The 24,432-nt window shown below is 38.7% G+C and overlaps 1 protein-coding gene across 6 annotated transcripts in view; it reads left to right on the top strand.

Annotated features, from left to right (window-relative positions):
* LOC131065140 (protein HAPLESS 2) overlaps positions 1–24,432 on the top strand; it is a 296,194-nt gene that overhangs the window by 27,102 nt on the left and 244,660 nt on the right. For 5 of the 6 annotated variants that reach the window (XR_009111380.2, XR_009111379.2, XM_057999571.2 and 2 more), the window contains exon 3: positions 16,449–16,534. Coding sequence is in view for 4 of the 6 variants with exons in the window: in XM_057999571.2 (XP_057855554.2) it covers positions 16,449–16,534 (86 nt within the window). In the remaining 2 variants the exon portion in view is untranslated. Of the gene's footprint in view, positions 1–16,448; positions 16,535–19,653; positions 19,694–24,432 lie in introns of all 6 variants that reach the window. The other variant, XM_057999570.2, reaches the window with a different exon arrangement.

Here is a 24,432-nt window from a genome sequence, read left to right as displayed (position 1 = left end):
TTCACCCACTCTGCGAATCACCCTGTAGGGACCATAAAATCTAGGCTTCAACTTTTCAGCTCCGCTCTTCTTGAGTGATGACTGTCTATATGGTTGTAGCCTCAAATACACCATGTCACCAACCTCAAAACTACGCTCCACCCTATGTTGATCGGCATACAACTTTTGCTGATTCTGTGCCTGCTGTATATTCTCCTTGAGTGCCCTCAAGATGTCCTGACTATCCTGCAATGAGTCTCGGGCTTTGGGTACTCTGCTATCCCCCAAGACTATGTCAACAAAGCTCGGCGCCTCATAGCCATAAAGTGCCATGAAGGGTGTCATCCTGATAGACATATGATATGTCGTGTTGTAACAATATTCCCCCATGTGTAACCATCTCACCCAGGCCCTCTGTTGTGCAGTCACATAATTTCGCAGATAACCCTCAACCCACTTATTCACAATCTCTGTTTGACCATCCGTCTGTGGATGATAACTAGTGTTGGGTGTGAGCTCCGTACCACACAACTGAAAGAGCTCCTGCCAAAAAGCACTCAAAAATCTGCTATCCCGATCACTCACTATAAACCTGGGCAACCCATGCAATCTGAATATCTCCTTGTAAAAGAGGTCTCCCACCTGCGCTGCTGTGTAAGTAGATGGTATAGCGAAGAAATGGGCAAACTTTGTCAAGCGGTCTACCACAACATATATACAATCTCGCCCTTGCACTTTAGGTAGTCCGGTGATGAAGTCCATGGATATGCTTTCCCACTTCCTATCTGGAATGGGCAAAGGCTGAAGCAACCCTGCAGGAAAAGTGTGCTCTCCCTTATTCTGCTGACATACTGCACACTCCTTCACATATCTCTGCACATCATCCTTAAGTCCCCTCCAAGTAAACCTTTCACGGATCTGCCTGTAAGTTTTGAAGATCCCAGGATGTCCAGCTGTAGGCGCGTCATGGAACGCCCTCCCTTGAACAGTGATGTAGGAATCAAATAAATACTATCCTGAAATCTGATCAACCCATCCAACACCATATACCTATCATCATGTATGGTACCTGCAACTATCCTAGAAGCCCAAGTATCCCCTGCATACTCTGCTATAATCCGATCTCTCCAATCCCCTGAAATCTCAACTAGAGCACAAACATGTGGTCTCCTGGATAAAGCATCGGCCACCACATTCTTCTTCCCTTTGACAAACTCTATGTCAAAATCATAAGCCTGCAATTTAGTGATCCATTTTTGCTGCCTGTCATTAAGATCACGCTGGCTCATGAAATATTTTATACTATTGTGATCAGTTTTGATCACAAACCGTCCACCTACTAAGTATGATCGGAATTTGGCCAATGCATGCATTATGGCCAACATCTCCCTGTCATAGATAGAATAGCTCCTCTCAACACCTCGGAGCTTCCTACTCTCGAATGCAATGGGATGTTTCTCCTGCATCAATACTGCCCCTATCCCATCACCTGAAGCATCACACTGAAGTTCAAATGGCTTCGTGAAATCTGGTAGAGCTAAAACCGGACAAGATGACATCACTTGTTTGAAGTGGTCAAAACATCGCTGCGCTGCTTCTGTCCATACGAAGGCTCCCCTTTTAGTGAGGTCTGTCAAAGGTGCTGCAGTCTGTGAAAACCCCTTAACAAACCTCCTGTAAAACCCGCATAAACCAAAGAACCCCTTAAGCTGTGTGAGGTTCATGGGAGTAGGCCAATCTACTATAGCTCTAATCTTTTCAGGGTCTACTCGAACTCCATCTGCACTAATAATATGCCCAAGGTATAGTAATTCTGTCATACCAAACTCACACTTAGACTCCTTGGCATATAAAGACTCTCTCTCTAGGATAGATAATACCTCCTCCAAATGTTGTGAATGTTCCTCCCAGGTCTTACTGAAGACCAAGATGTCATCAAAGAAGATCAAGACAAATCTCCTCAACTGCTCCCTGAATACCTGGTTCATACAACTCTGAAATGTAGCAGGTGCATTGGTTAGTCCAAATGGCATAACCATAAACTCAAAGTGGCCATAGTGACATCGGAAGGCTGTTTTCTCAATGTCCTCTGCTCTCATCCTGATCTGATGGTATCCGGATCGCAAATCAATTTTGGTGAAGAAGCATGCCCCATGCAACTCATCAATCAGCTCATCAATCCTAGGAATGGGATACCTGTTTTTAATTGTTTTCTTATTCAGTGCCCTGTAATCGATGCACATGCGCATTGTCCCATCCTTCTTCTTTACCAGAACTGCAGTTGAAGCAAAGGGGCTTTTGCTAGGCCTGATGTGCCCCATTTCCAACAACTCCTTAATTGCCTTCTCTATCTCATCTTTATGTTTCTTAGGATGACGATAGGGAGTGATCATCACTGGTTTGGCTCCCTCCTCGAGCTCAATAACATGCTCTGCACCCCTGTCAGGAGGAACCCCGTGAGGAATATCACTGAATACCTTGGCATGCCTGTCAAGAATCTCCTGTATATCTGGTGGATGACTCTTCACCCGAGGCTCCGGTGAAGTTGGCATAACTAAGCACTTTGTTGCCCACTCTATGTCATTATGTCGAAAAAGTCTCTCCATTCTCTTCAAAGAGACTACCCTGCAACTCCCATCTGAAAGTCCCCTGAGAACAACAGTCCTACCCTCATGCTGAAACCTCATTTCCAACTTCGCTAGGTTGAAAGTGAACTTAACCAGCGATGCCATCCATGTCATACCGAGGATGACGTCATAATCTCCCATGTCCACAACGTAGAAATCATCCTCCAACTCATAGCCATCTCCAAATCTAATGTGAAGATTTGAAACCTTCTGAGTACATAATAGCTTTTGGCCATTAGCCACCATGACCCTAAAACCATCATGCTCCTCTGTCTGTAAACCTCTCCTGGCTACCAATTGTGTATCTATAAAGTTATGTGTAGCCCCAGTGTCAATGAGAGATATCACTTTCTGCCCCTGGATAGTACCCCTGACCTTAAATGTGATTGCCTTTTGGGCCCCTGTCAAGCGTGCCAACGATCTATCATCCTTAGGAATGTTGCTCTCCTCTATCATGTTACCCTCATCTGAATCGGAGTGTTGATCCTCCCCCTCTGACTCTGACTCCTCTGCTGAAAAATACTCCATTTGATTTGCCTTAGCCTTGAGAGGGCATTTATGAGATAAGTCCCAAGGCTCTCTACACTGGAAGCACAGTTTCTTCTTTCGAAGTTCATTCAAGGTTTCACTGTCTAGTCCTTTTGATCCTTCTTTGGGTTTGTTATACTCTTTCTGAAATGTTTTTTTCTTTGTCCTTGCGGTAGGAAGAATCTGTTGAGTGGTATTTTCCTTTGTATACTGAAGGGGCTAAATCTCGTGCCTTTTTAGTTGCTTCTACTAAGGTGAGTGGATCATGTCCCTTCACCCAACCACGTAATGGATCAGCAAGCCCATCACAAAATAACACCACCAATCTCCTAGGATAGATATCAGTAACAAGTACAGACAAACGCTGAAACTCGGCGATGTAAGCATCCACTGAACTTGACTGTTTTAACTGTGCTAGCTCCTTGAAATGTAACTCGGGATCCCTAGTGTCAAATCTCTCAATCAATCTTTCTGTGAATTCCTCATAGGATGTAATCTGATTATGCCCCAGAGTCACCATACCATGATGCCACCATTCATGCGCAACGCCGTCCAAATGCATAGCCGCATACTTGATAGCCTCCTCCTCAGGCATAGGATTAAGCTGCAAGTATGTATCTACCTTCTGCACCCAAGCTCGTGCGGTCATCTTCCCTGAAGCATCATAATAAGGCAAGGAAAGTTTTCCAACTTTCTTTCTCAGCTCAAAAATTCTGATTCCTCCCTCCTACTCTAGGCATATGTCTCATCCTCAAGTCCATATAATCTCTGAGGGAAATATCTGCCTGAAACTCGGGTCCACTGGCCTCCCAGTCCCTCTTGAACTGACCCTGTAACTCAGTAATCTACGGTTCGTTCACTGGTTGAACCGGATCCCTAGGTGGGAAGGTGGGTAGAAGAGGTCTCGAGCTCGCTGTTCGAGCTGGGCGTGCAACATGTCTAAAGTTATCCGCCTCATTCCCATTGTTGCCATGTCCATTATTACCATTAATGTTATTCTCAGGGCCATTGTTGTTGCCTCGGCCTCCATTATTATCATTGCCCCTATTGTTATCGTTTCCCCCATTGTTATTGTTTCCATTGTTGGCATCACCTGGATTAATATTGACGCCCATCTGTCTAGCCATAAGCTGCAACATCATGTCCATTCGCCTATTCTGCTCCTGCTGCATACGCTGCCCTTGCTCTAACGTACCCAGTAACTGTCTGAACATTACCTCCCCTTGATCTGGAACGGTATTCCTATCATCTCGGTCACCCATACTGCTGTCCTGATCAAAGAATATTTCCTCTATCTCTGTATGACTGGATTCTATGTCCACCTGCACAGATGAACTAGACTGCTCGCTCTGTGAGTTCAAATTTCTGTTTTGTCTTGCTTTGGTATGGCGGAAGTTATAAGGCCCCTGTTGCATGCTTAAACATACATGCTTAGCATGTTTTTTAATTCATTAATTTCTGATTTTAGTGTTTTGATATTTCGTCCAACACTTTTCCCTCTATCCAGCTGTTCCAAAGTCTCTGTAAGACCTCCACAGGATGGCAGGACTTATAGCTCTGATACCACTGTAATGGACACCCCCTGTTCGGTACTAAATTTATGTCCTTTTTACTTAGTGTAATTTTGTCAAACAGTTGGCTTGCAAGCTGACTACTGGATTTTTTGGTTCTTGATTTGCAATAGGATAAATTGGATAAACTGATATATTATTGTAAAGCTTTCAAAGTTTATTCAATATAAAAACAACCAGACATATCAAATACCAAAAACAAGAAGATTAATGCTGATGGTATTTATTTAATTCCAACTTCAAGCATACAAATCAGATCTGAAGAACATTACAGACCATATGATAATAAACAAATTCAAACCTGGACTCCACAAGTATAGAACCTGCTGAAACACTGTTCACACATTGTAGCTGCACTATTCACGACACTGTAGCATTTTTACTATTCACGTGGCATTGTAGCATTTTTACTATTCACGTGGCACTGTAGCAAAATGCTATTCACGCGGCACTGTAGCAAATCACTATTCACGCGTTACTGTAGCAAAACACTATTCACGCGGTACTGTAGCAAAAACACTATTCATGCGGTACTGTAGCAAAATCACTATCTTCAAATCTGCACTTTCAAACCCCTGTAAAAACTTCATGCGAGAGCACCAGATGAAGCCCAATGTGTTTCCTGAATGAAAACATCATTAATCCTCCTGACTGTGTCTTTCAACAGCGAAGAGAATGCTAGCAAAGAGGGATTCCGTCCTCCAAGCCCAATAATCAGATCTCTACGAAATCCAACAGCATAACATTAATCTCATCCCAGGATGCCCCAAAAGAGAGCTCTCAACCTCCATTTATATCTTCTTCCTGGATGCAAAACACTTCATTTCCTAAATGTGGGATAATACATTTTAGAATAAAATATCATTTCCCACAATGTACACATTAAAGGGAACTTTTAATATTTTAAACATTACTTTATATTCCCAACCTTATAATATAACGATAAAGTTAAATATTTAATTTAACTTTACACTTTATCGTTAAATATTAAAACATTGTTGATAATCCCTTTAAATCATTGTCGCCTTCAAACATTTTTACTGATAATTATGGCAACCAGGGAAACACTAAAAATTTCAAGTCACTGCTTGGGGACTAACTTACTATAAATAGTAAGTGTCTAGAAACCCTGTCAGAGCAGCACCGATTGGCCTGAAACTGAAAACACCTAGGCCAAAACACCTCAGGATCCCACCAATGTCCTTGTTAGCCTTCGGGACCATGTCAGAATAGGCTAACGACACCCCATATCATGTTGCGCTAAAAAGGGGACATTACAGTACACCAATCGAAAGCACAATAAACCATGATCCAACACTAGCAAAGTGTTTTATGCTATGGGTTCATGGGAGAGAAAGAGAGAATCATGGATTCCACAGGCTAGCAAGATGTGTTATGCTAGGTGATCCATGTAGGAGGGAAGAGTTGGAATAGGCTAGCAAATTGTGTTATGTTAGTTCCACTCATCTTGCTAAAATGCCACTGTCTGGTTTTAAGAGTTAAGCATCTCGTATAAGACTTTGTTTTGTTTGGTTTCAAGCATGCAACAACTTGTCTAAGACAAATGATGTATAAAATGAGGATGAAGCATGAGGATGTAACAATCCCATGTATGATAGATAAAATGAGGATGCAATAGTCCCAAATAAAATGAGGATTAAGCATGAGGATGCAAAAATCCCAAATTGATAATCGATGGTGTAAATGCAACTAGGAGGCCGCATATATTGCCCCCCTAAAGATGTCAACCTAGTCCTATGTTGATGTCTTAAGGTAGATAGAAACAAGGATACTCACCTTCAATACTAGGGAGATATCCACTAATCAACAATGCACGCATTCCAAGCTAGGAATAAAGATGCCTGAATAGGCTTTGTTTCTTTAAGCAACAAAGAGATAATTGTAAAAGAGATATCTTGAAACAAATGTAACGAGATCCTTTTGAGGGATGCATAATTGACAAACGAGAAAGAGATCTTTGCATAAAGATACCTACCTCCAAGAGTAGAGGAGATCCTTAATAAAGATGACATCTTTGAAAGGAGAAGAGGACTAAGAATACACACCTCCAATGTTTAGGAAAAAGTGGATTCTTAGTGAAAGATTGCACACTTTCACTAAGAATAGATTATTTCTTGCATGAAGGATAATTCTATGCTAGAAATGACATCAAATGAAAGATGCAACTCAACAAAGGAAAGGTGAATACTTGAAAGAGAGAAGGAGAATTGAAATATTATTCTTGCCCCCCAAGCATGGAGACAAGGACATCAAAGAGAGATCATTTATAAAAGACACACTCTTCTAAGATAAGGAAAAGATCCTTTTTAGGGATGCATTTTACTACAAGAGGGATGAGATCCACAATAGGGATATGCACACCCACAATATAGAAGGGTTTTTTATAAAAGATACCACTCAATAAATGGAAATTGGGTCCTTAAAAAAGGGAAGGATTGAAAGGCGATTCTTGCCCCCAAGGATGGAGACAAGAATAAAAATGCTATTATGTTGCTACCTAAGTATGACTACACTTGAAATGGTACCACCATTAATGATAATGAGCCCCCAATAGGTAAGCTACTAATGTCACATAGTGAGGAGCAACATAATAGGAACTTAAGTGTTATGTAAAAGGAAAATGCTGAGAGTTGAACTTATTGTCATCAAGTATTTGAATGATACCAGTTACAATAAGTTGCTGAATTTTATCTGCTAAATCATGACATTCATTAGTGGAATGGGCATGGATTTGATGATACTTACAAAAAGAAGGATTGTGATGATTTTTCTTATGATTCTTTCTTTGATTTTTTAGAGGGAGAGTAATCAAGTTGGCTTTAAGAAGCTCATACAAGATACTCTCTTGTTGTGATGAGAAGTTGTAAGAAGACAGATGTATTAGACAATGGAGGAGGGGATGCTGACAAAGGACTTTGGAAACCTAGACCTTCTTTGGGAAAGTGTGGTGTAAATTTCTCATGACCATCAAAACTTTGGTGCACACATTCTAACCATGTCCATTGCATCCATGTGTAGAATCAGATATATGTGTTGAAATGTCTAGAGGAGAGGATTCATTCTTAGTGTTAAAGTCTAAAGAGACGCCATCATCATCAAGACATGTGTTGGAAGGAGAGGTGGGAATTGATTTAGAAGAAGTTTGGATAAATGACACACAAGGCTTCCTTCTTAGATTGAGGGATCTTATACCCATTGAAAGAGGGTGTAAAGTCTAATGTGCTCCAATTCCTTGCTAAGGAAGCATCATTCATAGGAGATTGTGTTGTTCAAGGAATCATATTATTAAAGTGATAAATGCATCCTACTTCATCATGAACAAAATCATAAGGATTAGCATCAGCCTTGATTGTGTGAAGTTCACTGTTATATATGAATTTGATTGTGCGATGAAGGGTAGAAGGAATTGATTTCATAGCATGAATCCATGGTCTACCTAAAAGAAGGTTATAATTAAGATGGTTGGGTATGACATGAAATAGGAGTAGGTAAAGTCATGGGTCCTACTTTGATAGGTTATATGACTATACTAAGTGATTCTTTGGGAACATTATCAAAGCCACAAACACAAAGAGGATTGGATTGAATAGAAGAATAATCCCAATTTATCTTATCTAATAAATCAACACAACAAATGTTAAGTGCTGACCATTATCCATTAAAGTACCTCTTATGTTTTGTTCATAAATGCGAGGAGTAATCATAAGGGGATCATCTTTATTTTTAACGTCTATAGAAGGCAATTTATTTTGTGAGAATGTAATATTATTTGGTTTCGAAATAGGATAAGGAACCACCCTTTGCAAAGCTTCTTGAATCAACTTATGGTATGAAAGTGAAGTTTGAATCAAGTATGAAAGAGAAGAACATTGGGATCTTTCTTTTTTACACAAGCAATAAATTTTGTGATGTATTTCAGAACCATATTTTTGTTTTAGTTGTCTTTCCATATCACCTCTTTCACATATGTATTTTGCAACTTTTAGGATATTGGGAGGTTTCTTAGGCTTAGGCTTCGCATAACTAGAAACATGAATGGTATTGACTTGATTAGGTGGTTTGTTATGCAATGATACATCTTGAGAAGGGATAGCATCAAGGAAAATGCTAATGATTTCATCTTCTTCCTCCATGCTATCTTTATGGGTAAGACAAGCTTCAGGAGGACAACAATAACTCATTAATGCTTCACTCTATTGGAAAATTCATTGAAATGAAAAGAGGGTATGGTATCACTAGGAAAGGTAGTGACAATATCATCCGCTTTCACCAAATGATCCTCGTGGGGGAGGTATATTTTAGGAGAAAGATGAACATCAAACTTCAAAGCTGCATCCTTAGAAGGGAAAATTTTGAAAGAAGTGTTCATAACCTCTTCTTGCACCAATGTGCCCTCATTGGTAGGACCAAATTTGGGAGAGGGTGAACCAATATCCATCAACAATTCTTCTCTAGGAGAGATATCATGTATGGAAGGTAAATGATATTAAGGAAGGTGTTTATGATATCTATCCTCTTGCTCTAAGATACTCTTTAAGGGAGAGGCCATTTTTAGGAGAAAGATCAACATCAATTTTTAAATTTCATCCTTAAGATGAAGAGTTGTAAAAGAAGTGTTAATAAGCTCTTCTTGCACCAAATTATCCTCATGAACAAGAGAAGATTTAGGAGAAAAAATCATCATGGTTCATTAGGGCCTCATCTCTAGAAGGTAAAGCTTGATAAAGGGGATTGTCAACCACATCAACTTCATTTATCACAAAAGCTTCTTCATAAATAGGATTGATAGAAGGTAAAGGTCCATAAAGTGGATTGTCATGCATGATAATATCCCTATGAGTTTTTGGAGATTTAGAGGCAATGGTGAAGTCATCAAGAGTTTCATCCAACATCTCAAGGTTATCACTATTAAATGGATTATGCATCATGTTGATTAATCTTTGGCAAAAGGATGGCTTAGAATATCATGGCTTAGGATAAAGGAAACCATCAAGAGCCTCCTCAAGTTCTTCTCTACTATATACTTCCTCAAAAGGATAGTCATTATAAGAAAATGGATTATCAAAGGCACGATAGTCTTGTAAAGAGTAATCTAACATTTTTGAAAAGAAATGCTAACTATTGCAATGAAAGGATTTAATGTAATAAAGTATGTAAACACACAAAATGCATAAAACAAGATTTTTTTGTATTTTTCTTTTAAACAAAACTATGAAATGAATGTATCTAAATTTGAAAATACCATGTGATAACCATTAGATCTCAAAATGTAATTGAAAAATTATGCAAACCGTAAGTCAAGTTTAGAGAAATAAATTAGGGTTTTTGTAAATTTAACCTCTAAATTTATGTAATTCAATTGAAAATAAAAACTAAGAGTGCAAATTTGAATTTTAAAATGCATAGAAAATCAGATCTGAGACAAGAAATCAGAATTAAGAATGAAAGCTATTGGGTTCACCAAAATGTAGAGGTGTAATTTGGAACCAGTGTTTCACCAATTAGGATAAGACCACTAATTAACCAAATTAGCCAATACATTGAAAGGGGGGTGAACCTAATAGATCTAGTCTCAATCCAAATAAGGAAAGGGCTACAATTTTAATTAGATTCACTGGTTAGGGTTTGGTTCCCTCTTTCTAAATTGAAATGGATTGTCAACTGTGAAATTAGGGTAAAATGAGGGATTATTGAAATAATTTGACATAAACAGTAAGCTACAGATGTCCCACAGAGCCACCAATTGAGATCTGGGCAAAATAAGATGTTTATAACCTGTTCCCAGAAGTTTGGCCTGATTTTTTGGGACCAGGTAGCATAGATCCGTTTGGTCCTCCGAATTTTTCTCCATTGAAAGATGACTTGTTTGTCATCGTTGACTTTGTCTAAATCCTTGAGTACAACTCTTGAACTTATTTCCTGCACACCAAAAGAGGAGAGATGTTGTCGACAGGGGTTTGCATAAGTCAAATCCTGGTTTAGGAATTAACTCTAATTGAAATAGAAATTGAACTTGAACTGAATTGGAAACACTTGCCTTTTGAGGGCAAGGTTAAAATGCTTAAATGTCGATGATTATACCTTCAATAGGTGATGCAATGTTCTTAAGATAAGTCCTCCATGTGTTGATGCAATAACATGATAAATCACATAAAATTAGTGTTCCACAGGCGTTGGGGATGGGGGGACGGGGGGACCAAGGGTCTAAATTTGGGGATGGCAGGGGGACGACGGCGGGTGGGTGGCGGGGTGGGGGTGCTCATATACTTATACATATACATATAGTACTTGAAAAACTAGTTTTGAAAAGATGTATAATAGTATAACAGTATAAGAATTAGATTTCAAATTTTCAAATGAAACTATAGGAAATACCAAGATTACTTGGATTAGTAATACGTAACTAATTGCTAAAAGTAAATAAAATTTGACAAATGAAATTGTCAAATTGGAGATTTCTCATTTCTATCATATGAATATCGAAAAAGGAAAATGAAAATATGAATATCTGATGCCATTGCAAAGTCTATAATAATAAAGATGATTACCTGATTCATCATTACAATGAGTAGCCAAATACAAATACGTGTAGCAATAGCATTACAAAAGAGACTAGAGTCAAATACAAAATGACAAAACTGAAAACTCAAAATGTAGCCAATGGAGGCCTCTAATCATCTGCGAACTCCTCCTCACTGGAACTGCTGGACTCTTGAGGATCAAGGTCCCTCAAGCTCACACCAACTAGCCCTGCATCTGAAGTGGTAGGATCATCCTCATCAATTTGTGAAGGCTCCTCTGGCTCTACATCCCATCGTGCCGCTGGACTCTCCTTGTACACAAGTGTCTTGCGGTCCATGAGATGCAAAGCACCGTGTACAGCCACAAGCTTCTCTGCTCTCTTAGAGGTAAGTCTGTTCCTCTTAAGAGAGTGGATGAAGCTATTAGATCAGTTCCTTTCAGCAACTGAAGAATTGGAAACCTGGGATAGCAGACGGATGGCTAGAGTGGTGGTCAAAGATTTCGGCCCATGACAATTCCACCATAAAAGTGGGTCGTCCTGTGCCATGTTGTCTATATCCATCTTTGCCGAATCTGAATAACCTCTAAGAGTAGCAAATCTTCCCCACTCAGTGCGCATTGTGTTGACATCTCTGGAATCAAACATCTTCTCTATGCACCTAAAGAAACCCGCCTTCACCTCATCATCCTAAATCGGTGTCAATCTACCCGGTCTAGCCTTGTACCACTTAGGATTCAAGGCAAAGGCAACCATATGCAAAGGAGTGTTCAACTTGTCCCATCTACGTTGAATGATAGGCTGGATTTGCTCATTGTAGAATGCTAAAGAGGGGTCCTTTACTCGCACAACAACCCTCATCTGGTCAAGCATAGAGTCAATGCACTCATACACCTCTCCAAGGTTAGGTGCATCCCCATCCCCATATCTGATCATCTGGAATACTGGAGAAATGATAAAGACAATGTATTTCGCATCAGTCCAAAACACATCACTCTTCACTATCTCCTTCACCCTTCTCCCCTGCTCTGTCTTGGCCTCAGCCCACCTATTCCACTCATTAGTCATAACCATGAGTTGCAATGCCTCTTGCAACTCAATCATTCTCTCCAAGAGAATGAAATAGGATGCATATCTAGTCTCAACTAGTTTCAAGAACTCCTTCTTCGCAAAGGTCCTGAAGAGTGCATGTGAAGTGTGGTGGTTGCAGATAAACATCTGCACATCTCTCGCATCAGTGACCACTCCTCTAATCCAGTCTATCTTCCCCATGTCCTTTAGTGCATTGTTCATGGCATGCACACAACATGGGGTCCACCAAATGTGTCTATAGGCTGCCTCAATGAGTCTCCCTGCTGCTCTACACACATGGGCTGCATCTGTCACTACTTGGACCACATTTTGTGGCCCAACCTCCCCAATAGCCTCCCTGAGGACCTGAAACTGGAAGTCAGCATCTTTACGATGCCCTGTACAATCAACTGCTCTAAGGAAGTATGGGCCCTCTGCACATGTGACCATGACGTTGATGAGTGGACGTTGGCTGATGTTTGTCTACCCATCCATAACTATGCTGCACCCCGATGCCACCCAACATGCCTTCATCTTCTCCATCAAAATATTGATCTTGGAATAGCATTTATCCAAGATCGAGGTCCTCATTTTCGTCTCCCCTGGTGGCACATAAGATGGTCCTCCCTTGGCCACCATAGCCATCATCTCCCTATAATAAGGAGACCGTGTAACATGAAATGGAATGCCATTGGAAAAGAAGAACTTGCCAATGGATTCATCTATCTCATCTCTCAGCTACACATTAAACATATCAGCAATGGGGTTGCTCTGTGGTGTCTGCAACTTACGTTTCCCAACCCTGGCGGTAGTAGAAGTGGAAGTGGATGGAGATCCAAACATCATTCCTTCCGTCTGTGAAGCATCAGAAGTATGTGGCACATTTTGGTTGCCCTGAAGTGCTGCCCTAGTAGACAAAGTAGTAGGCATTGAAATATTTGTGTCATCTGGAACCCCCCAAAGCCTGTTAAACTCTATTCTGTACTGTATATTTTTGGCTTCCTCCAAAAACTTACAATGTTTCACGCCTTTTCCTCTCCAAAACAGAAAGTGTGCATTCACCCTACTAATGCTACCGAACCATTCTGTGTCACAAATATTGCACTTCCACTTCCTTGTTCCCCCACTTGAATGTGATGTGCCTTGTACTGATATTCGTGAAGCAAACTGTTTTAGAGGAGACTTAGGATCAAAATGACCCCTAGCATATGGTGCCAACAACTCTGAAGGGCAACCTATACTAGCTGGTGCACTTGCCATAGAACTAGATTGGGCTCTAAGATCAGCCCCATGGTCACCCCCCTCATTTTCAGGTTCATATTTTGAATCATTCTCATTATGAGAATGGATTTCCATATCATCTTCACTCATGCCTTGGGAGCTCATTGTGAAATTGACACTGCATTTCACAAAATAAAAATAAAAATAAAATCAGCCTAGTTTAACAATATATTTTAAAAATTTTTTCCTATTCATCTCAAAATGAGATTTGATGTTGAATCTTGAGGGCATCATTTTGCCCTCAAGATTCAATATCAAATCTCATTTTGAGTCTTGAGATGAATAGGGAAAAAAAATCCAAAAATGACATAGAACAATGAAAATCAGAAAAAAAAAAAAAAAAAAAAAAGTTGAAAAACCCTACCTTATGCTTGAAAAATCTCTCCAAAATGTAGAAGAATCTTCTTCTTCCTCTTCTTCTTGCTTCTTCTAGCTCCTATCATGCTTGCAATCAGCTTTTCTCACCCCTTCAATCAGTCTTCTTCAAGTTTTTCCTCCTCTCCAGCTTGCTGGAAAAAAAATCAGTTTTCCAAAATGAGAGTTAAATCTAAAAGAAACATGCTTTTGTGTTGTTTTGGAGGGTTGGGTGGGGCCCACGTCCAATTAGGGTTACCCCTTAACCCCCCCAAAAGGCACATGTTTTTTAAAAAATGGCTTTTTTGGTTTGTTTAGGCGTGGGAACGCGGGAGACGCTTGGGGTGGTGGTGGCGGGACGGCGGGGGATGTCGCGTCCCTGTCCCCTCGTCCCCGAGACGTCCCTGACGGGGGGACACGCCCAAAAAGGGGGGGGGGGGGACGTGTCCCCGTGGAACACTGCATAAAATCCATCATGAAATCATAGATAAAACATAATGTGAAGATGCCTTGATGTATTTTTCTGCTCCTTGAATCAGATCTGCTCTTGAGGAAGATGACTTGCTCTTGAATTGATGATAATGTTAGCATAAGATTAGATAATTGAAATGAATTGAGAAGGATGCCTTGTATAGGGATTTCATAATTAAAATCACCATTAGGCTGACTTCGATTTGATATATTTTTGCATAGAGCGGGATTTGAATTAGATAGGACCATCAAATTATCCTCCCAAAAATCGGGGAAAAAGTACGGGACCATGGGGAATTCCATTGTCTTGGTCCTATCAACTTTTTTTTGAATTTCTAGGGATTTGAGATAATGGAGATCTAACGCCAAATCCAACTCGGTGGCTCAAACCATAATGCATAGGTATGTAAAATATGCTTTGAGAGTTGAAATTGGGGCAAGATTAAGGATAAATTAGGATGAAATGATAAAGGGAATACCTAGAATTAAGGGCCATATAAGAGTGTGATGATGTAATAAAGTGGAATAAGACCCATAATATTGAATTAAATATTAATTAATTACAATAAAGGTTCTATAATGCATAGGGGAAAGGGACATACTAAAATAGGTGCTTGGAGAGTGAAATTTGACACTAATAAAGGTGTACAATTAATGACACTTCACTAATTTTCATTAATTAACTTTCTTTTTCATTAAAGCTTTCATTTGTTTCTATTTTGATTCTTTGCTTTGCTTGCACATAATTTTTGGCAATTAAGTTTGTTTTGCACTGGATTGATAATCAATTCTCAATTATTCCCTATAAATCCCTTTGTAACTGGCATTTTGATAATGTCTCCTTTAGAGTATTAAATGTACAAAATTGAGAAAAAATTCTGAAGGTTTGTTCAGTTGTCTTTGATGTATTGGTTGTTATTTTTTGTGTAGAAAATCCTTGATGTAGATTTTCTTTTACTATTTTACTTTCACATAGTTTTTACATCTCTAAAGTTAACAATTCCATTTCTTCTCATTTTCTAAATATTGGTCGTTATTTTGCTCCAAATTTATAGTTTCCAATGCACTTCAAAAAATCTTAACTATCAATTCCTTGAGAGTTTCTAGTACATGGCATCTTTCCTTTTTAGCGATCGCTTTCTCAAAAATTTGATTGATGCACCCAAGTGTCATTCATCTCCACTAACCTGTTTGAACACACTTGCTGCATCAAAATGCCCCCTTCACCATGTTGGCACTAACCTGGAGACTAGCACTAGTTGTACTACAAGAGGGCCAAAAAATGGGGACATTACAGTATCCAATTAACTTTTTTTTAATTTTTGAGAAGGGAACATGACAAATTAACTCAAAATTTTAATCACAATTCATCTTTTATACAATATACAAGTGATAACCCTGATCAAACTCATACAAATCATATAATGGCATCTTATAGATCAAATGCGACTCTAAACCATACATTAATGCATGGATATATTCATAAACAACCCATCAATACCAAGTACTTGTTGACACATATGATAAACATAGAATCTCATGTCAATATCCAATGCATATAGCATCATCCATCTACCCAATAACTCCTGGAAACATCCAAGATACTAGCATCAAGAGAGAATCAAGATATGGCAAGGATCACATAAGGATGGGCCTTATAGTTTATCGCTATTTCATAAAGGCATTGGGGGAGCTTTGATTTCCAAGGTTTAATGCTTCTTTTTAAACCATCATAATATAATTTAGTACTAATTTCCTACCTTTTTATATATGATTGATGATTGATGATTGAGTTCTTGAAAGGATACTTGTGATGAGAATGAAAAAGTGTGTAATTTACTGTAACTTACTAGTATGTAAATATCTTTGTTTCAAAGTTCAAGGAACTATTTATTTCTGTGTAATAGCTGAAATATTCTAATCAAATGATAGAATGATTCTTTAAAACCTAGATAAATAATCATGGGAATGTTGATTGTATTATACTAAATTCTAATCTAGAAGAGATTATAATTATTATTGCAGGATGTCAACTCAGAACCGAAAGAAATTATTGTAGAGACGCGTAAATGTGAAGAAGATAGTGATAAAACTGTGGGTACATGTAAAAGGTGAGATTATATCTTTATTTTGCTTTACCTTGTCGACTTTGAACTTGTGATTGGAAACTATCTTCATTGTAGGGGAGACAATGGTTGATCCTTTCTCATAATATATTACATTAATAATGTTTGTGGTAGATGAAGTATTAAACATGATAATGATTGGATTGTAAATATAACTAATCTGTAAATTTTTTCGGTCTCACTTGAGAATTCATTTTCAAACATTTACCTACAGTTGGCTTCTCCTAAACATTTGAAGGTATCATTGGCTAATATGATTACATAGAATTTCTTTTGATGTGTTGAATTGTGTGGTATAATACCATAAAGTATAAAATCATTATCTTCTTGGGAAGTAACCATATGTTTGTTCATCTCTCCTCGTTCTTGTGAGAGTTCTATTTGCAAAAGGGAAAACCAATTCAATTCTCTATGGTGCATGGAAGCCCCATGCAACCCCTGTTATCACAAAAGCTTGCACTCTTGCTAAGCTATCAACTTAGCAACCTTGTGAAACATGGAAACAACCCCGAAGTGTGGGACCTTGCACGAGGGGGTTGAATCTCTGAAGAAGGCCAGCTTCCTTCTCAGTCCAAGTGTAGGTGTTGAACCAAATCAACACTTCAAAACTTACTCCTAAGCCTATCTTGCAGAGGTAACGGGAAGAGAGAAATGCTTAAAACCAAAGGAGGTGATGCACCAAGATAAGAGATTGTTCCTCTCCCCACCCGAAATGGCACAAGGAATCAACTGAAAAGCCCAAGATATGCACAAACTTCAATTGCATGAGTGACCCAAACGCATGTGTGGAGGTTAGGATTTTCTAAGTGTCAAGAGGGGAGAAGGATTCCCACAAAGTCACACTCAGAAAACAAGTTAACACAGCATACATGTGAAAGGAAACCACAAACATACACTTATAATGGAGGTAAGAACACATACACATCATACATAAGTTGAAGGAAGGCAAGAATGGAGATTTTCAATTAATCATAAGGCCAAAAGCCAATCTTACAGTTGCAGAAATGCAAAAATAACTACAAGTCTTCAAGAGAAGAGAAGAGCATAAGAAAGCTCAAGCTAGCAGGGAGAGAACCTTTTACAATGAGGCTTAACAACTTTTATATAGAAAAAGGTTACAAGAGTGATCATGACCCCTGTATGTCAGTCTGGAAGTGCAGGGCAGTACATGCACTTGACTTGTACATGCAAACAACCTAGCCATACCTCAAAAGGCAATTCTAAGGAAGGTGGATTGACTAACCTTCCAAAGTCAGTCATGACATAAGTCACCAAGCATGGCCCCGTACCTTCCTTGATGGAAATCCTGCCAAAAACACTTAATGCACCCTTGTGGCTCCACCAAAGCAAGTGTACAAGTCACCAAGCTGTCGGAGCATTAAAAGCCTTGAGTGTCGATCACGCCATCTAGAAGTGTCGCCAGTCGGAAGGAAGCCCGGAGACTTTGGAAGCTCGGACTCCCGAAGTGAGGAAGACAAGGGAAGAACTTCAAAACCTCGGTGTTCCGGAGTTCTGGGATAGAGAGAAGAAGAGAAGGAAAAGGCCTTCGGAACCTCGGGGTTCCAGAGGAACTAGAGAGAGAAGGCAAAAGGGGAAGGAACTTCGGAACTTCGGGGTTTCGGAGTTTCGGGGAGAAGAAGGAAGAGGGGGGAGGAGGGAACCTCGGAACCGGGGTCCGGGAAAGGCAAAGGAAGGGAACTTCAGAAACTCGGGGTTCCGAAGTTCCAGGGAACTGCGCAAAGGAATTGCGGAACCTCGGGGTTCCGGAGTTCCGAAGAAGAAAGGAAAAGGCTAAAGAGAGGAGGGGAACTTCGGAACCTGGGGGTTCTAGAGTTTCGGGTAAAGGAGATGCTTAAGAGAAGAGGTGAAGGAAAGGAAGGCTAGGAACTTCGGAACCTCGGGGTTCTGGAGTTTCTAAGAGGGAAGGAGAAAAGGGACAAGGAACTTTGGAACCTCATGTTTCCGGAGTTCTGGAGAGATTGGAGAAAAGCTAAGGAGAGGAGGGGCTAAGCTAGGGAAGGAACTTCAGACCCTCGAGGTTCCGAAATTCCGGAGAAACCGGAGAAAAGATGAGGGAAGGAAGGGAACTCCGGAACCTCGGGGTTCTGGAGTTCCGGAGAAGGAAAGAAAGCGGCTAAGGCAAAGAACTTCGGAACCTCGGGGTTTCGGAGTTCCGGGGAAGAAGACAAGGCCAAGGGAGGAACTTCCTCCAGACAAGGCAACACTTCACACTTCATGCTTCTTCTCTCCTTGATCAACTGGGGTCGTGCTGGTCCATGGAACATATCTCTGATCGGTTCTCGCTGATGGACCAAGGGTGTCATAAAATGACAACAACCCCTAATATATATTTTTTTAATATCCAATCAAGACAGCATCCTAAAGTCTCTAGAGATCTTGAAAATTTGGAGACACCTCAATATATTGCTAATGTATACTAATTAAATTTTGATTGTTAGAGTTTTTGGGATATGCAGGAATAATTAGATGATTGAAAAATTAACATATAACAATGAAGTCTTCATCAAACAACCTAGAAAAGAAGATAAAGATAAATTTGTCTTGATCATATGTTAGTTTGGCTTGCACATTGTTAATATAAATTTTCTTTCTTTTTCACCTATCTACATAGGGGACCAACAACTCATGTATAATTCCTATATTGTAAAGTTGCATTTATGTTACATCTTGAAACACAAATCTTGTGTAGTAGTGTTTTCTTTATAACTGTGAGGAGCCATTCAATGTGTTTCTCCACTAATCAAAATGATGGGAATGTTCTACCCCCCTAGAGTGCAATATCAAGAAGATAGACTATTATTACACATGTTTGTAAACATGAAAGCGTCAACTATGCTAAAAAAATACCATCATCTCCTTGGATTTCAAATTGCCAGCAAATTTTACATCCTTTTATGTAGGTAATAGAACACATTCTCGACAATACAATATTAATATAAACTATTTTTTTTTTAATTTTACTTTTATTTTGCATTCAAAAGTAAATATGATTGAGTTTGTTTACTATAGATTCACATGTTTTATTATTTTTTCAACATCAATGACCTATAAGATTCAGTAATAGAGAGCTTTTCCAAGTGTAGGTTACGAGATAAGAATGGCAAGCCAATAGATATTACGCAGGTGAGTTGGTAATTTACTTGCAACTTGCAAAATTTTTAGGGAGTTTAGAGGTTACATTTCAAATATAAAATTTCTTTAAAAAAGAAGCAATAATTTCCTTATATCTAAAATAATTTTTGAATATTTTTAATGGGTTTATTAATACTACTGTCATACAATGCAACTAATTAAAGATTTGTATGACAAGATTCAATTGCAATTCTATTTGTCCGTCATAAGCTATTTCTATTTCTTCATGAAATAATTTTTCTCTATGTTGATTTAATCTCTCCTTGAGGTACAAGTAACTTTGCTGATTTCCAAAGATGGTTGTGCCTCCCACGTAGACTTACAATTCTTAAAAAAGTTGCAGAGATGATTATTAATTCATTAGTGTAAGCATGTATACTTTTCCCTTGAATTTATAATTGATCTAGACCGTCATATCAATAGAATCCTAAGAACTTTGAATTTACATCTGTACCTTATTTTAGCATTTTAGGAAAATAATGAACAATGAATTTGAGGTGGCACAGGCAAAATTTGTCACCCTTGCTATGTTTGGAAGGTTATTTTGATGTCATCTAAAAGAAAAAAATTGACAATTGGAGCTAGGATGACTAAGATATCAAAATCTAAATTTACAAAAACGACCAAATTTGGAAAACTAGAGAAATGTGGAGGTACGGGGACACTTTGGGTGGCCTAAATACCAAGTTACAATTTCTCAAATAGATTCATATTTAAAATTAAAAGAATTAATAAATATATTATGATATCAAAAAGACTATTAAGAATTTCTCTCAAATGGATTCCCAATACATTGGTAATTCATTTTAGTCACTTGGGTGAGATGCCAACCTTTCAATAAATATTGAAAGAGCTGTAATGCATCCTTTTTGAAATGGGATTTAATAATAAATTAATTTAAAAAATAAAAACAAAATATAATATGATTAAAATTTAACTAAGTTTATTGAATGGTCAAAAGGCATGAAATGAAGGGTTGTGACTCCCTCAAACATGATATATAAAAGGGAGACATTTCATTTTAGAAGGAAGAAATACATATAGTAATCATCAGTTAGGAATGAAGGAATTGATTTGGAAATAAATTATTATTCTCAAAGGCAGCAATGAAAGGTGGTGACTCATTTCTTGTGAAGGGTAGTGACTCGTTACTTGTGAAAGGTGGTGAATCTTTCAAAAAATGGATGTAATCGGAAAATCATTTCATTGGGAGAATGTTTGAATAAGGCATCTATTCATTAAAGCAACAAACCAGCAAGCAACAACAGATCAATCCATTTGTAAAATCCCTGGATAATTTTTTTTTGCGAAGTTTGAACTCCTTTTTGATGTCAATGAATGTTTGTTCATTCATTCAACAGTGCATATTCATATCTGTTTAATAACCACTGTAGTTTTTCTGTGGTACTTGTTTACTGGTTTGCTATAGTTAACTGTCCTTATAATATATATCAACTACAATAAACTTCTCCATAATAAACTGATATAAATGGACAGTGAACAGATATAACTACTTTGAATATCAAGGAAGTTTGTTTACTGTATTAGTTTAATAAATAATCATTTTCTGTGCAATACATCGCTGAGGACAGAATACAGAAAGAGTACAAATCTGACCTTTATATTGCATCAACATACAATGACTAACAATGAATCTTCAATGGTTCAGTTCCAGTTTATTCTGAAGTTAACAAATGCATGAAACTCTTACCAACAACCTCAGAATACTTTCTACGTACCTCCAAGAGAAACAGCCACATGCCAATCTGCTGCAGTGAATATGTCAAGTACGTAATAGCAATGTTTGCACCCTTTATGGAGTTGATAAGCCTCCATGTAAACTCAACATTAGAAGTGATCTGATCAAGACCCATAGTGATCATCCCATGATGCCACCACTCATGAGTAACACCATCTAAGCGAATAGTAACATATTTGATAGCTTTGTCTTCAGGCATGAGATTATGCTGAAAATAAGTGTCCACCTTTTCGTAATGTCCCCACTTTGAAATATAATTTAATAATAAATAATAATAATAAAATTAAAATACAAAAGAATAAAAATAAAAAAGTTAAATTAAAATATGATTAAATATAATAAAATTTGATTAAAGTTAATGAATGGTCAAAAGTCATGAAATGCTAAGTTGTGACTCCCTAAATATGAGGTATAAAAGGGAGAAAAGAACTCATTTGAAGGGGGATAATTTGGGAATGAGAAGTGCAGATCTGATTTAAATAAGAAGTGCAGATCTGATTGTGAAAGGTTGTGTCCCTTTCAAAGGGCAGAAATAATGAAGAGTTGCACTCTTTTAAAGGGTGCTAAAAGGTGCAGGGATGTGTCTCCAGCCAAAGAGCATACATGATGAAGAGGTGTGACCTCTCCCTCACATTGAGAGATATAAAGGAAAGGAATAAAAAACACCCATTGAAATCACCATCGATCAGATCAGATCAGAACTGTTATTAAGTTACAGGCAGTAACATACTTGGTCTTGGTGGTATGCATAAGGGATGTGCTTAACATGCATGCTTAATATATGACGCCTGATAATGTTCTTATGCAGAATTTAATAATAATATTAATATAGACTGCAATATGTATGATAGTGTAGTAATGCCTTCTATCATTAATTGTTCATATGACGATTAAGTAAATTATATGATGGAGTCTATAATACCTTTTAATCTCACTATCCAATTATGGAGGGAGAATACAAGGAAGCAAGAGCACTAGGCTCCAACAGGTATGCCAACCCCGAGTGTAGACCAAGAGGCCAAGTTGACAAGGTCCTTGGTGCTCTTGGGCTTGTTGGAGAGGGATAGACTTGAGGTGCCTTGTGTGATTCTCCTTGAGCTCCATAATGGGGGTAGGTGTAGGGAGAGGAAGGGTTGTCCTTCATATAAACTAGGCAATATATAAAGAATGTTGAATATATGATCTATCATAGTGTTGTGACGTATTCACACATCGCCCCATTGCAAATGGGGACCCCTACTTTCTGCTTTCTAGGGTTTTCTTTTTAGGTCTTTTAGGTTCTTGTCTATTGACCTTTTGCATTTGAAGGGTAGCTAGGGGGCTCATTAGGGTAGCAGGCTCTGCTTGAGTCAGGTGGATCTCCTCAAGAGGTCAGGTCAATTGAGTGATTAGGGGTAATTTAGATTCATTCCTAGGGTGTTTTTTGTGTACTATCTGGTCGCACTTCAAGTTGCTAAGTCAAACCTTGGTTGAATGCATAATGTCCTCCTAGGTCCCATCCCTTACATCAAGGGTAGAGCGAATTCGCCTTGAGAAGTCTGGAGTGTCATCCTGATCCTCAAATGTCCTGAAATTTGACTGTCTGGAAAATTGAAGAATCCTCCAAAAACTAGATTTTGCTTTATAACTCTTGGAGGTCCGAAACCACTCTCAAACATCCTAACAGTATATATGGAATATATCTTTCTTCTTTCTTATACTTAAATGTTATATTCCATAAATGAATCCTGATGGAGAGGCTAAAATGTCAAATTTCGTTCCTGACCCTTCCAAAGGGTCTAGAGCGAAAATTCACCAAGGACTCAAGATCTCACCTAAGTCAAAGAGTGGTTGAGTGAATGGGCAAGGATATGGAAAGATATGCATCAAGGCGTGAGTCTAGGCCAAAGTCAAGTCAATTCCAAAGTGAATCAAGCCTAGAATAGGATTTTCGCTCCTGACCCTTCCAAAGGGTCCAGAGCGAATTCCTTTATAAGACACTCTACATTGCCCAAAGTCATGAACTAGCTCATTCCCAGGCTTGAGTGAAGGCAAAACACTTATTTGGAATGAAGAAATGTGAAAGATGAAGTCAGGATTATAGCCTAAGGTGAATTTCGCTCCTGACCCTTCCAAAGGGTCCAGAGCGAAATTCTTAGAAGACACCTTTTTTCTTCCTTGTTTGCACTGAAAACCTTGTTCCTTGGACATGGTGGGGGTAGATTGATATGTTCTTGCCTTAGGAAGTGATTGAAAGCATTGAAAAGTGAGGATTCTCTCCAAGATTGTGAATTTCGCTCCTGACCTGACCCTTCCAAAGGGTCCAGAGCGAAATTCTTCATAAGCCTCATTTGCTCCCTTGTTAGACTACCAACCTTGTTCCTTGGGTGTATTTGGAAGGAAAATGATGTGTCTTTGCATTTTGTAGTAATGGAATGTGAAAGAATGGAGGATTTTTGACCAAGACAAGAATTTCGCTCTTGATCCTTCCAAAGGGTCTAGAGCGAAATTCATATGAGACCCTTTTTTCTTCACAAAACCTTGAAGTGAATGCTAACTTGGACTAGAGGATGATCAGGAGAGGCCTAATAAGTTATATCCAAGGCAAAGAAGGGAGGAAAAGGGTTAAAATGAGCCTAAAATGAGAATTTCGCTCTTGACCCTTCCAAAGGGTCCAGGGCGAAATTCACTTTTCCTCTATTTTGCTCTTTGATATGGCCAAGTTTTGGATTTTTGAGGCATGGTTGAGGAGGCTTTGATGCATATTTGCCTTTGAGAAGAGGTTTGAGGCGATGAAGTGGTAGAAATCAACCCAAAAGGAGAATTTCGCTCCTGACCCTTCCAAAGGGTCCAGAGCGAAATCCTCAGTTTGACCCCCTATCTTGCCTAAATGATGAAAACGACCTTGTTTTGAGCTAAAAGGATGGCAAATGGATTTGATTATTGTAAGGAGAAGTGAGTTTATCAAGCTTGAAGGCAAAGAAAAGCAATG

This window comes from Cryptomeria japonica, chromosome 5 (assembly GCF_030272615.1).
Source record: "Cryptomeria japonica chromosome 5, Sugi_1.0, whole genome shotgun sequence".
NCBI lineage: Eukaryota > Viridiplantae > Streptophyta > Pinopsida > Cupressales > Cupressaceae > Cryptomeria > Cryptomeria japonica.
This window is presented reverse-complemented; position numbering and strand designations above follow the sequence as displayed.